The sequence below is a fragment of the Morone saxatilis genome, unplaced genomic scaffold, assembly GCF_004916995.1.
Source record: "Morone saxatilis isolate NCDOM2014 unplaced genomic scaffold, NCSU_SB_2.0 Contig3, whole genome shotgun sequence".
NCBI lineage: Eukaryota > Metazoa > Chordata > Actinopteri > Moronidae > Morone > Morone saxatilis.
In genome coordinates, this window is record NW_023339873.1 from 11,158,044 (window position 1) to 11,173,658 (window position 15,615).

The following is a 15,615-nucleotide window of genomic DNA, read 5'->3' on the forward strand; positions in this document are numbered from 1 at the left end:
GCATGAATAGAAAGTGAATAGATGTCATGTGGAGATGATATGGAAGTAACACTGACAGCACAGGCAGCCTTTCTTCTTTCCCGTTGTGACGTCTTTCCACGAGAGGCTTGAGGATAGGCTTGAAGATATGATCGACTCTCAGGAGTGGAAAATGAGGTTGAGAGGTCAGGCATAAAAAGGGAAGTTTCCCCAGTGGAGTACAGCTCTAAATTCGACTTACTCTAAACTTGGACACTTCTGCAGCCATGCTTGTTTCTCTTGGCTTGAGAACCTTTTAGCAAAGAAATCAAGTTACCTCATTCTCTGAATCTTCATAAAGCATGAAACCAGTGTATCGCCATCTTTTCATTGAGTTTCTGAACTTACTGAAGCAGTGACAATCATTTCAAAACAAATGTGTATATTTAACACATAGGCCTTCTGTAGAATCATCATCAATTTACTTCACTTCATTTTCTTCAAGTATAACTGTACTACTGTTGGTCACTTCGCCAACCGAGGCTGAACCCCCACTAGAGAAGATTTGATTTGTCCTCTCCTGACACACAGTTTTTGTTACGATTTAGTCTTGACAGCTCCCGTCCAGTTGGAGTTTCTGGGCGACCTGCCAATTCAGATCAAACATGATTAATTATCAATATGTGTCAGTTAATTCGAGTCACTGCTTGAAACTGAGCTCTCAGTCGGTAACCAGTGGAAGCTGAGCCCTACTACAGTGCTCACACTACACATTGCACAAGATCTGCTGCAATGACACAATTCAAAAAGTAGTTTCACTGATTCAGATTATTACTTGTGATAAATGACGTGATTCACATTTTTTTTATGAATAATGCTTATCACGCTCACACAAACAATAGCAGGTGTCCTTTATAACAGTGACAAACTAAAACTCCTCCAGGTCACAACACAAACAGTTCAAAACAAGAATGCAGCCTGGAGTTCGGCACGTTTCTGAAGTCTCTTATTATTATTAGGATTCTTTATTACAGTGTATGATTCAGAGATCGACAGAAAACATTCACCGTATGTGTGTTCTTCCCCAGTATTTAGACTTAGATTGATTCTAGTTCTAAGTAAAGTAAATGCTGTTATTTATGCACAATATTAATAGTTACTAATTTAATAAAAGAGTTATGTACCCATAATCATGGCAGATAAATAGTGATGTAAAAATACATTAACATCCTCTTTCATCCTCATCCATTCTTTACTGTATGTGGGGACAAAATCGAAAATCATGAAGCTCACTAATTAAATTATTTGTACGGTTGTTTCAGGCTGATAACAGTGGGTTTTGTTTTAAAGCTCACGTGTACTTAGTTGCAACATTGCAGTGTGCTGAGGAATTGTGTCTGAACAAAGAAGCATGCATGATCATGATTTCGAAATAAATATTTCCAACAGTTGTTTATCTATAGTACTTAGCTTTCCATTATATTTTCTACATCTGTAATCACTGCTGTCTCAACATCAGTGTATTAAATGAAGTCACTGACACCAACAGTGAGTGGTGTCTTTTGTTTGTAGCCAAACGAAGCATCTGGGCTTTCAACAAGTTTGCTCTTTCAACCTTTTCTTTAATGAGTTTGCCCCCTCAAGTCTCAATTATTGAGTTATTGAGATGGGCCTGAAGAGCTCAAGGGCTGCTTATTTTAGCCGTCTCAACATGAGAAGTGTCAACTGAAGAATTAATCAGGACTGATTTGAAATGCAGATTTCACCACCTGCCACTTGAAAACATGAAATGTAAACAAACAGAAAAAAGGCAGTCCCATGAGCAGTAGGTCTCCTACACTGATCCTCATATTCAGCAAAGAATTGAGGTTGTGGTAATCAAGGAACGTTAAGCTTATCAAAAAACACAGTATGCTATCACTGAATGGATGAAAGTTTGTCCAGGACATCTTCCAGAAATCAAAACTGCAAAAAATTGAAGATTTATACATTAATCATCACTCAGTGTGCTGCAGGGATCGAGTAGAATTTCAATCTCCTGTCTTTCTTCTATACTTAAGAAGGATTCAGAAGTAATGTGGAAGTATTGATCGGACAGGACGCAGGTATGTGATGGATGTAAAAATGATAAATGCTGGAGGGCTTTGGGAGATGGGAGACATGACAGGCAGATAAATTAAGACCATAACTTTAATACCAGTATTTCTCTTGTCAGGTTCATGGCAGTGGACCATCTCAACCACACTCCCGCATGTTGCGCTTTTAACTCTGTATGAAACAAATCAGCTATTCATTCATGACTTTAATGCACAATTTAGAGTTGCAGTCGTTAATATTTTTTCATTCAAATAATAATGTGCTGAAAGTCATTTCAATTGAGTGGAACTAATGTTGCGCCTCACCCATGGGGTAGTGGGGTGTTGAGTGAGGACTCGGTCTGACGTAATTTTGTAAACAGTAACAGCCCTTTCAGCATCTGTGTGCCACTCTACCCTCCGTCTGTCTCTCGTTCTCTCTGACTTTCCATCTATTAGTGTCATTATATTACATGATACAGCATTTTTTGCTGTCTTCCTCCAGTCATTTTGTTCATTGTAGAATAGTAGATGTGGATTAGTACTTGAATGGCGTTTTAGGTTGAGGTTTCCTGTCACTTAATGTAACTGGTTGCATAATGCATACCACCAATTAGTAATATTTTGCTCTAATTTCAACCACTCCCCATGAACAGATACTGGATAATGTTCTGGTAAAATTCAGGGTTTGTACACTTCACATCTTGTTGAATTAAGACAGAAGGCCGAACTATGGAAGTTGTGTTCACGAGCACAAGTGGCACAGTTTGTTACCAAACTCCATCCATAAAGGTTCATAATACTGTATATTTATCTGTTTTTATGTTCTCAAATAAAAACCACAACCCCACATATTTTTCCAATTAAAAAAAGTTGTTTTATAGTATTTTTACAATTATCATTTATACATTTGTAAAATGTTTCATTCACTTAATAAGTGATTATTTTAGTATTCATTCCTAGATTTCTTTTCTATATATACCTCTTATAGTTATAAAATGTAATTGAATTATACTTTCAGTTACCTGTCGCTTATAGCTGATCCACAACAGGTCTGTGATATAAAGTGTTTTTGTTAATGATTAGTTAATTAATTAATTGTTAAGGATTCTTGCATCAAATTGTTTTGTAATTTTCAGCAATATTAATCAGCAATCATAAAACCTCACATTAAATTCAGAGTAGATTGAATACTTGACTTCATTCAGGCTGCTGACATCCAGTGTGGCAGAACTTTATCTCTGCAAATTCAGTTGTGCTCAGAAACGTCCGAGTACGCAGAGTTATGTGCAGTTTTTCAGTGTCAGGCTGTTGCCTGTCGTGCTGCATATCGATTTGTCCCTAATGTCTGTCTCCTCTCTCTTTTTTCCCTCTCTGTCTCTCCCTAGCCAAAAGGCTTTCGGCGGTACTACAGCTCTCCATTACTGATCCAGGAACAGTATGGCTGCATCAAAGAAGTCATGCCCATTGGTGAGCAGCTTAAATAACTTCAGTTCTGAGTGGGATGGGAAAACTCCACTCTTCCAGAACCACTTTTCCACTTGAGCTGTTATATAAGATTCACCTACATGGTTTTATAGTATAGTAAATCACTACATTGCTGTCCTGAAAGTATAACATTGCTTTGTATCAGCTTTTATCATGTCTTAATTCTTTTCTAAAGCCTGTGGCAATAAGGTGGACCCAGTGTATGAAGCCTTGAGGTTTGGGACGTCGCTGGCACAGAAGGCCAAGAGGGCCAGCGGCTCTGAGTCTCCACACAGAAACTCGGTAAGAAAGGGATCATTCGTCATGTCGGGTAGTGTTTGTTTTTACCCTGTGAACACTAAATACTGTCACTGTCTTTGTTTAAATCCAAACACAGATATACTGTATACATAGAAAGTTGTTTTCAGTTTTATGTCTCCCACTTCACATCTCTTTGTGAAGCTATAATGTACATACAGACACATTAAGACATGTAGATTATCACAGTTCTGTATTATACTTGTTATATTTTGTCGCACTACAACAGACATACTGTAGCTGATGGTCTAAATAGATACTGCCACTGCAGGGCTGTAAACACTACCAATAAAGGCAGTCTGGTCCAGTCAGTGATGAAGGGAAATGTCCGTGCAAATGCTCATGTTACAGCTCTGAAGATGGTCTGAACTGATTGTAGAGCTACTCCCTCCAGCCTCCTTTCCATCGGTGTGTGTAATACACAAGGAAATCTGTCTTTCATAGCTTATCACTTCTAATGTAAGCTAAACTGTATGGGCAGTCTGGATACATGCCTCGCTATGATGACATCTGAGAGCTGTTGGGTTTGGGCCATCCTGTCCTGTGCAGCTGTTTGTGAATGGGTGTGTGTGTGTCGGTGGAGGCTTACAAGAGACAATGTGATCTCAACAGGGGTTATGATAATAGTTTCCAAATGCAGACTTAGAAACAGCATGTTGGCTACACTAAAGTCTTCTCCAAAATAGCTGGTTAGTCTGTGAAAGCAGATACATTTTTGCTAGTTTTGTGCCCAGAAATGTAAAGAATCTGTCTCTCTTTACTTTATCTGTCTCTATACTTCTGACCCTATCTCTATCTATCGTTATGTACCTAATCTGTCTTATCTGTTCTATCTAATCTCTGCAGACCAGTGACTTGGATAAAGTTCCAGAGGAAGTGGTGGCTCACAGCAGTAGGCAGGAGCTGTCGAGAAAACACAGTGATGATGGTAAGTATCCATTGCAGTACACTGTGTGCATCTGGAGCAAAGCCATGCAGTGACACAGGGAAAAAACACACTGCTTTTGCTCTTCCCACAAGAGAGTCTGAGAAGGTTGCAACATCGAATTCTCCTTCTATGAACCATCAAATAAAAGGGCCTCGCTGTTTTCCACTGTACTGAACTCGCTCTTCTTGCCTCGTGTGCCTGATGTGCTCACTCTGACCATGCTATAGATTTATATATTCTGTAGAAAAAAAGCCTACAGAAATGTTTGGGCTTCTCTTTTTTATCTGCACTGTGTGTTGCTCCTGATTTGGTCGTCAGTGGGTATTTCAGCTGCACAATAGTCTCTGTAATGAAGGGCAAGGCACTGACCCTTCACAATCTGAAACATTCATTCAGAGCAATAAAGACAGAACTACAAAGATGTAGTCCTTGGCGTCGGAAAATGTGGCTACATTGCTGCTGGACTGTTTGCTTTAGAGAATAGCACCCAACAAAAGAAGAAATAAATTGTGACCTTGTGCCATATGTCGGCCACAAAAGTACTTGTTTCTCGATAGGACTCGGGTTAATGCATAGAAGACACTATACTAATGTCTATAACGTTGATTTAAGGCCACCTTTAAGACAATGTTTCCAATTGCAGACAAAATATATCATAATTCATTGCTATAATTTTGCTGAGCACATTCAAGTTCTTAAAGAACCCTTTTGATTTTACAGTAATTACCCCACACAAGACGGTTCTAAAAATAACAAAAATAACAGTTTATGTGTCTAACATGTAATCTAATAAACATTGCAGCCGTTCCTAGGGATTTAGACTTTATTGTTGTTTTTGTTGAGTAATTTATTTATTTTAATTTTATTTTATTCCAGTTTTCACAGTCATTGAGAACGGGACAGAGCATTACCACCAGCCGGAGAGAAAACCTGACGATTTGCCGGTAAGAAACTAATCCTATATAATACATCTAATGCTAACACTTGTGTGTGTGCCTCTAACATATGCCTGCATGTTAGGAAATCGCTCTGAATTGAATTGAATTAAGAGGAAATGAGAATAATTCAAAGTTCTCTTCCTTTTTTGGTGATATTTATGTTTATCTATCTATCTATCTATATCTATCTATCTATCCTATCTATCTATCTATCTATCTAGTAGTTTAGGTTGCACAATTCATGACCCATAAAAAGAGCCTTCAGTTTATGTCAAACACAAACATCAGCAGATCAACATCAACATCAGAAAAAGAAAAAGTAAACTGAAGACAGTTTGCCATTTCTCTAAAATAGTACTATTTTAGAGGAATAGCAAACTGTCTTGTCAGCATTTTTGCAAGTCAGCAACTCTGGTTGTCAACTTTTCTCCTCAGTTTTCACAGTGATTGTAATGCTGCAGCTCCTACAGTAATGTGTATTATTGGTGCAGTCTAAAAAAACTTCTGAGAACTGACTTTGCTCACTGACCAATGCCTGAACTCTGCGTGGTTACTCTGAGAACTGATACCCAGCCAGTCCTCACTGCGTCCATTAAGCATGCCGCACTTGGCCCCCCGCCTTCATCGTCACTGCTGAATTTCCCAGGACTTTGATGGAAAACTTCTCTTCCTGCTGTAACAAATCATACCCGAACTGACACGACCACTGGCCTGCACTGATAGAGGCAAGCCTTGAGCTCACAGTAATGTTTGGATATGCAGCTCTGGGGTCTGAGCTGCTGTTTTTATTCTCTGCCGTGTTAGATGCAGTGCTGATGGTGCAAAATTCATGCTAGTGAAAGAAAAAGGTTAAACCTCTGTGAATATCTTGCCCCCTGCAGAGTGAAAATTAATATTTTATGGGCATATTTCAAAACTGTTCTTTTCCTCTCCATCTTTTTTATCTTCCATGGTGGGACTTGTGGGAGAGGTGCTTTCAGTATCAATGTCCTTTGTTCATATTTTTCTATGTGCAGCCATCTATCCTGTTTACTTTTATAGTTTAACATGTTTATCTCTGTCGTCCCAACAGTGTGAAAAAGACCACAGATAGGTTGGCAAACAGAAATTGAACAAATAACCATACCAGGCAAAAAAACACATGCAAACACCAAACACACACACACACATACACACACCTATCTTCTGCAATACAATCTAGCAGTCCAGCCGCCCATTTCGGGGAACAGACTTGAAGTGCATTGTGCTATGTTATCAGGCTGGACCGAGCACAGCTGGCAGCGGGCAGTTTGTCTGTCAGCCGACAGGTCCATTAGCTCAGGAAGGCGGACAGACAGATGGAGGCTCTGCGGGGTAATGAGCAGAGAAAAATGCTCAAAAACTGCTTCTTCACCAGAGATGGCGCCTCCAATTTGAGATGAGAGGCTCACACGCACAAATGGGAACACATACAGTCACACAGATCCCCATCTGTTCACACTTTTCAGGTTTACTGTTAAACTACCCGAGATCAATTGACAGTAAAGTCTGGTTAATGCTAGGATTTCTTTTTTGGTTAGACTCTGTTTGGGAAGTTTGACTTTGTCCTAGGTGGCACTCTTTTTGTCCGTCTGTTCATTTGAGGCAGCTTTTGTGTATCCAAACAAATGTCTGGGGCTTTTTTTGTTGCCAGAAGGATAAAATGATGAATTGCTAAATTTGCTCTTGAAGCGGCGCTTTTTATAAAACAATGAATTAACTGACTATGTGAAATATGAAAGGTATTATTCATAGTGACAATACCCTGCAGCAGAATGATTAGCGTCTTCTAGCTTAATGTTTTGGTTTTAGGATCTGCAACATCAATGTTTCACATTTCATTTCCAGCCACAACAAGCAGCTGTCCATCAAGGAATTTCTGAAAAAGCAATGTACGCTAAGCACCTACAGACAAAGTTAATGAACATAGTGGACCATTTAACAGCTATAAGAGCCAGGTCTTTTTCTCAGGATTTGGTGGAGCAAAACAGAGCTAGAAAGAAGAGTGATTATTGGAATCGCTTTGGAATGGTTGTCCAGAAACACACATCCAAATTACAGCTACTATATGTCTGCTAGACATGTAAATATGTTTTCACACATTCACCAAATGAAGTTCATAAGGCGAAAATTTCTCCAAGTTGTGTTTACAGGTTGTTTTGATGTCCGCACAGCTGAAGGAATGCACACTGCTCTTCCATTATTTTTTCAATTTTTCATTCACCACATTGTCCCTTATCTCAAATAGTCCTTCTTTTCTTTTTCTGATAATTCAGTTACAAAGGAGGCTGTTATCTTGGCTATCTCATTCTGTGGTTCCAGGCTCCTTCAGCATCAAGAGCCTCTCAAGGCCAGTGAGCAGCTCTTAGTTAGCTGTAATGGATTGCTGCTACTTGATACTTTTGTTTTCACCCCGAGGCCACAGAAGCAGTTTGCCTTGTGGCCAGTTAACTCAACTCATCCATCAGCCATATTGCCAGTCCACATGGGTGAAGCTTGGGGAGCAACAGAAGAGCAGACACACTTCTCTTCATTACTATACAGCGCCACAAAGATGGCAAATTCCCCTGTTGGCTTGCAAAAACAGCCATTAGTGTGTCTTAAAAAGTCATTCTGGTATCTTTTAACAAAATTCCTCTCCAGGCATTATGCAGGAGGAAGACAAGTTATCATTTGGATTGATTTCAGGGACACAGCAGGCAGGATTCAGACTCAAGGTATTGGTGATGAGAAAGAAAAACGCCCACCCGTTTCCTGAGCAGGTGTGAAGAGCGCCAGAATGGCGATGCATCTCCCTGCTAATTGTGCTAACACTTCCCCGACAACTTCCTCTCCGCCCACAACCCTGTCCTGTTTTAACTTCCTGAGCGTCCATGAAAACCTGATCCCCCTTCTCCCACTCATGTTGACTGTGGATTAAAAGGAACAGATTGCAAAACAACTTAAGCATCTCCACGGTCTATCAGTGTACTGTAAACATGGGCTTCTCCTGCCTATGTGAATGCCAAAAGACTATTTTCAGATTGGACTGCGTGAAAAGTGACAATAGAGAATATGGTGTTGTATTTTATCTGTGTGTCTATGAGCTTTGTTTAATTTGTCGGCCACATCTTCCTTTTTCTTTCTTGTAAACCAAATGTGTGTGCTCATGTATTTCTGTGTGTGTTTGTTGTCTAGTTGGACCAGAGCCAGCTACAGAAAGACGTCCTCAAGCTCAACACCTATGTGGCCTTGCACAGCTTCACAGCCCAAGATAGCCATGACCTAGAGATGAGGTTTGTTTACACACACTTGCACATACACGTCACGCAAGGAATCGAAGAATCCCACTACGACACTCGCTGTCATCAGTGTAGTAGCTGACTTGCCCTGACATGCTTGCAGTGATTTCTTTTTGATACATTTTTGCATGTTTAAAAAGTCCTGAAGAAAAGGGAAAACTAAATAAACTGTGAAAACAAGACACACATACTCAAATTCCTCAGTAAGCATGATTCAACTTCACTGTGAAATTTAATTTAATGCATCCGAACAAAAGAGATTGAGTCCGGTGATGATTAATTCATACACACAAACATTTCCCCAAAGGTCAGCTGCCAGACAATATGTAAAACACAAAGAGGTTGTGCTCACCTTTAGGCAAACAATCTGTTCCAGTACCTAAATATTGCAGCTACACTTTTTAATGATCATAATAATGTTTAATGATTTAGATAACTCATTTCTTACATCAGTATCAGTATACAGTCTTTTAATTACGCAGATAAAGGAGGGGTTACATAATATATTGACTGATTGCATAGAACTGCTATGACTTGCTTGTTCTGTTGCTTTTTGTAGTGTTAACAATCATAAACTTTATGTATGTAATTGCTCTAAACTTGCTTTGCATGCTCTGCATACTGGCACATACATTTTCTACAACACAACCAAGGCACATAATCACAAACACACAAAGTATACATGTACATGATGTGTATATTCTCTTGTCAACTCCTTGCCAATATTCATCTCCTTATTTCACACCAGGAAATGTAGTCATCTGTTAATCAGTGTGTCTGTGTTGCTTTCTTTAATCTTATATAATCGTTATATTCAGAACACTAAACGTCAAATTACACAAGAATAGATTTACAGGAGGAACTAATTAACGCCCTTGTTTTAGGTAATGGTCCTCAAAGATTTATTTCTCAGGAGTGGCCTCATTAATAGTACCTGTGTGTGTGCCACTATGGTCTATTAATATCAGTCAATCTCACCTCTTCTTGGAGTTATCCTGAGAGAAACACACAGTCTTTGGAAAGTCCATTTAGAAGTCCATTTATAGCTCCCCGGTAGACAGTGTGCCCGTGGCTAAGATGGGTTGTATTATTTTTAAATGCTGGTAAAAGAAATTATTTTAATATACTTTAGTATGTTTTATTTGTACATAAATAACCATTCAATTAAGAATATCTACAGAAAAACAAGTATTTTTAGCTTTTTGGACAAACTAATTAGGAAAAAAATAACAAAAAGAGGTCTTTTGTCATTTCTGAGTCTGAAATATTGTGAATTTCTTACAGCAATGATTTCTCCCATTTACTCCCACTTACCCACCATCACTGGCAGTTATTAAAATTACAAATTAAAGGACCAGTGTGTAGGATTCAGTGGCATCTAGCGACTAGCAGTTTCAAACTGCAACTAATTGAACACCGCTGGCGTCTATATTTGACGATCTGGGAATGAGAACGGGTTATCTGGTTTCATTTGTTAACGAACCGCCACGAACACGTTAACGCCGCTAAAGTAGCCAATTAAAGCAATGTAGTATATATGGTGTGACTACAAGGCTAGGAGTGGGGCTAACCATCTTGGAGTAATGCAGGCGGTTTTCCTGTTCTTCCCCTTCACAGCTGCCATTTCAACATGAAATAATAATTACATTAATTAAGGTTCGGTTCCATTTAGTGTAGCAGAGCCTTTCCAGTGACTCTGTTGGACCTGAATGGAACAGAACCTTAATTAGTATCATTGCTAACACCTTTGTTTGCCCAATATTTTATGTAAAAATGGCTTCTGTGAAAAAGGTCTATTGTGTGAACGCAGCATTAGCGTGGCGTACATATTGTATAGACTCAGTATGATGTATGAACTTGGAAAATAGTGTTGCTGAGCTGCTGCAGCACTGTGCTCTGTCGGTTCAAAATTCAAGCATGTTAAGCTTCTGAACACGCCTCAATTAGTGATGTAACACCTGTGTTTTGGCTGTTAATGGATAACACCTGTTGTGGCCCAGTCGCTTAAAAACTGTTGAGAGCTGTGGAGCTGCAGTTTTTCTGTTCCCTGTGATTTCAATTTAATTCACTTTTTCAGACAGAATTTTTACTAAATTACGAAATATTTTTTTTGTATATTTGTGCAAGCATTTGACTATATCAACCAACACCTTGCCCCCACATGTGTTTTATGTGCATGTAACCAACAACAGAACAATAATTTAATGCAGCTTTAACCGATATTTTTACGAAATCAATGTATCAAATGACAATGTGAAAACAACGTGAATACAATGTGACCATTGGACGAAGGAGTCTTTCGTAGTAATGAACCTAAAGAGAATTATTAACTGAATCTGCAGCCTGCCTCGACTTTACAGAGCTTTATTGTGAGTTTCCTCTCGCTGTTAAGCCGTGCAGCGACTGTTCTGTTTTGGTTCACTCTTAAAGCTTTGTTGTCAGCCACAGCAGGCAGCTGTTTTCAGTGAAAATGCTCTAAAAAGCCACACACTACCGGCTCGGCACCAAATGGCAGACAGACACCAATTAGGTGGTGAACACAGTGGAGCATTTAGCAGCTAAAGAGTCAGATATTTCCCTCAGGATTTGGTTAAGACCAAAAACAGAGCCAAAAAAAATTTAATATCACTCACTTACTCTCATACATTCATCAGGGGGGCCAGAAACACAACTCCAAATGAATGATGTTGCTCTAAAACTACAGGACAAATATGCAACCGATTATCAACTTAAAAAGTGATAATCTGACAATCTTGTTAACATTGAGTTCACAACTGGCTGCCCCCGAGTGGCCAAAACCCTCCCCACCTGTTCCAGGTTTAAAGCAGACACAGCTGTATAAGTCTAGTGCCTGTATTATTATCTCCAATACAATCTGAAACTCAGGATTCAGATTTTATTCCATGCCTTAACCATGATTGATAGGGCATCATCTGCAACATACTTTGAAATAGGCCCTCAGGAAAGAGAGCATTCATCACAAGCAGTCCTTCAGCCTAAGTACCCATGTGCTTCAGCATCTCACAGAAATCCTGCGAGGCTTTAAGGATGTGAGGGTACACTTGTTCTCTCCCTCTTTCTCCTGAACACAAACACACACACACACACTCGTGGGTCCTCTCTCTTTGGTCGAGAAAAACTTCAATCGCCAAGCTTCATTTAAAATTCATTGACTTCTTCTTTGCGACTCCCTGTCCACTGATACCTACTATACAGCACAAATTTCACCAGGCTTTGTTTCAAACGTCTTTGCTTATGAAAGCCTACATCAGTGTTTCTCTCCTCGGGGGGTTTGCTGCAGACAATAATCAATACATCAAACACTTACACATAAAGAACAAATGGGCAGAAAATGGAATCTTTAATCAAAAGGTTCAATTTCCATTTTCATTTTAAGTGAGAAAATCAGGTTTGTGATTAGTTTCAGTCGCCGCCACATGCTCTGATTACATGATTACCTTCGACTATGTGGTGATTATGGTAATTATGATGATTTCTGCATTTTTAAAATACAGATGCAGAAAACCCACTGTTCTTTTTTGTCGTTTAATGGACAATGTGTATGTGGAACAACATGTATCTTTATTTTCATCACCTTAAAAGATTTTACAACGTTGGGTGCTGTGCTGTTTCTCACCTACATTAAACAGTGTTTTCTGAGTCATGGTGAGTATTACCAAGCAAAGGACAGCCTGTGTTGTAATTGAACCACAAGAGGAAGAAACAGGGAAATTACGTAAACCAACATTTGGCTCAACTGTGCTGCTCTTTTTGATTTTTTTATTGGTCAAATTTAGCCGACAGCTTTGAACAGATGCTAGTAATTATGGCACATGCGGTGATGGGGCAAAATGATTCATGCGTTTCCTGGATAAAGAAGAATTACTTACAGCAAACAGGATTAAGGTGCATCAAGTCTCATTTAAAAAAAAAAAAGAAAAAAATGCAAACACCTTCTCTTGAGCTCGATTATACAGCATACGTATATAAGAAGGGCCTCTTGAAGACATGATGCAAAGAGGTGGATCTCCTCTCATTGTCGACAGTGCTTACTGAAACTTTTAGGTACTATAAATTTAATTCTCAGGTAAATTACCTATTGGACAGATATACTGTACTGCTTTTGTGTTTTTGCTTTTGAATAAAAGGCAGAGGCCTCTGAAGTATTTGTTTTATTACAACCTAATGCACACAGCTTTAACAATCCACAGCTTGACTATACCCTACAGCTCATTTTCCCCACAGGGCCCTCTACTGGATTTATCCCACCATGCAGATAAGAAGCAAAAAGCTTTACCATTTCTGCTTTGTTTTGCTCTATATTGCAGAGCTGGAGACAGAATCTTATTGGCAGATGACACCAATGACGATTGGTGGAAGGTAGGTACAAAACACATATATTACACCTAAGTAGTGACATGGCTCATCTGAAACCTTTTCACAAGTATGTGCTAAAATGCTAAATTTAATGATAATGTTTGCAAGTTTGTTGTTTGCATATAATGCGTGTTTTCAAGAAAGCCCATAAAATGCCCAAATAAGAAATGGATTGATAAATTACAGGAAGTGGAGCTGTAAATTATAGGAGCAAGGCAACAGGCTGCCTCAGGACACAAATGCATGACAGATAAATTATGGAGACAAAAGGGCCAAAACGTGACTGTATAGAGGCAGCCGGCTGCCACCAGACCATGAAGAAACTCATCACGCGTTTTAGCACTGTTGTTGTTCTCTACAGGCTGTAGATAAACAGAGACATCTGGCCTGTTTGGTCTTTGAGCAATGGATACTTTAACAAGTCAAGAGACAAACATTACCCGATGTAACACCTGCATTCGATGTACAGACTACTGTATGTGAAGACTGCAGTGCATCTTCTTTATATAGCTGACCTAAACTTTATACAGGTATTACATACTCTAACCAACAGGACCCCATGTGGTAGGATCTTATCTAGTCATTTATGAAAACACTGGCTTTGTAATCCTCTTATGTACTGTACAGTCCTTCCACCTGTCAGCTGTTTTCATGTTTGATTTTCTTTTTTTTTTCAGGGGGTAATTGAGGACAGGATCGGTTTCTTCCCAGCAGCCTTTGCTCACCTGGTGCGGGCTGGAGACCAAGTGTTCCGGTGTAACAGGACATTCATTGGCTGTAAAGAACAAGGCCAAATCACCCTGAAGGAGGGACAGGTACTGTACAAACCTTATGATGATAATGATAATTGCGGTGGGCAGATATTTTAAATGAATATACAGTATGTTAAGTACAGGCTGTTGTTATCAGGCAAAAAAACATATTATTCAAGTGTTTTTATGACTCCACAAAAGCCAGGCCGGACAAAATGTCTTCCTTAAAATGTTTAATTTAAATCCTAAATGATCCTGCTTCATTATTAAGAGTCATTTATGTCAATATCTGTATCTGCAACAACTGTGTCTTATGCTGGTATTTCTTTTTGCTATAATTGTTGTGTTGTTCAGGACATTTTGGGGTATTGACATTGTGACAGTGAGTGTGGGAGACGCTTAACACAATATAAGATGCAAGATACAATTTGATCTGTATATATATATATATATAGTTACATATGTATATATTTATATTTTTTTTGTGTTGAATGTTGTATATATGATAATATATATATATATATATATATATATGTTGTTTGTATAATATGTCATTTGTGTATTTCTGAATCTGAATATGAATCTGAAAGCAGCAGAGCAGAGTCCTACCCCAATAAACATTCAAATTAAATCTAATATGGGTAGAATGCATGTGATTACAGAGATTAGATTATAAATGATTGTACATAAATAACGGGGAAAGTTGGTACAGTGTTTTGTCGCTCACAACCCATCCATGCCAGGGTGTGCATTGCAGAGGTCTACGCTGACCCGGGGGCTCAGTCAGGGGCAAGGTCCAAATAATACTTGTACTCGTACTGTGTCATAGTCATCACAGGAGAAGAATGCACTTTTTTGATGTGAGATGGTGAAGTGCAGTGTGTGTTTACACAGTTTAATGGCAAAGTTTGACGGAAATAATCCTTATTGTAACTTCTGTGATTAAAGTCTTTCAAAACCTGCCAGCTGATGCCGAGCAACAAGCTAATAAGAAGGCTTGTTTTCTTAGTTTACGATTAACAACTTTTACAAGATACAAAACTTTCAGTAGACCGTAGTGGTACGATTGTTGTCTGGGTTAATTGTCTGCCCTTGGAGCCACAAAGGCAAAACAGATGAAGGATTCATTTAGACCAAACATTAGCAGGGTCGATCCCATGAACACCGTCGTCACAATGACTCAGGGAAGCAATGACCTTTATCACAGACAATAAAATTTCCGCATTACACCTGTGTCTAATTCATGATCACACCCCGGCCATTAGAGCACATCAGATTCACATTATCCAGCAGCTCCGTAGCCATCTTATTACTCTCCTGCAGCTCCCACATCGCCTCTTACCTCCAGCGACTCTTACCTCAAATGCAACTACTCACCGAAAAGCTCCACTGGAGTTGGCCAACAGAGGATCCCTCTGAACGTCTACCATTAAATTAGCGTTTTGGCATAATGGCCATAGTTAGATCAGGCCCCCTTTTTCCCACAATGCTTTCCAGGGCATG

The 15,615-nt window shown here is 39.2% G+C and overlaps 1 protein-coding gene across 2 annotated transcripts in view; it reads left to right on the forward strand.

The window, feature by feature from the left end:
- The window catches only part of stac (SH3 and cysteine rich domain), a 31,277-nt gene that overhangs the window by 13,448 nt on the left and 2,214 nt on the right, over positions 1 to 15,615 (forward strand). For both annotated transcript variants that reach the window (XM_035674750.1, XM_035674751.1), the window contains 7 exons: positions 3,422 to 3,503; positions 3,697 to 3,803; positions 4,665 to 4,746; positions 5,623 to 5,690; positions 8,880 to 8,977; positions 13,312 to 13,363; positions 14,038 to 14,175. In XM_035674750.1, coding sequence (XP_035530643.1) covers positions 3,422 to 3,503; positions 3,697 to 3,803; positions 4,665 to 4,746; positions 5,623 to 5,690; positions 8,880 to 8,977; positions 13,312 to 13,363; positions 14,038 to 14,175 — 627 coding nt within the window. The remainder of the gene's footprint in view (positions 1 to 3,421; positions 3,504 to 3,696; positions 3,804 to 4,664; positions 4,747 to 5,622; positions 5,691 to 8,879; positions 8,978 to 13,311; positions 13,364 to 14,037; positions 14,176 to 15,615) is intronic.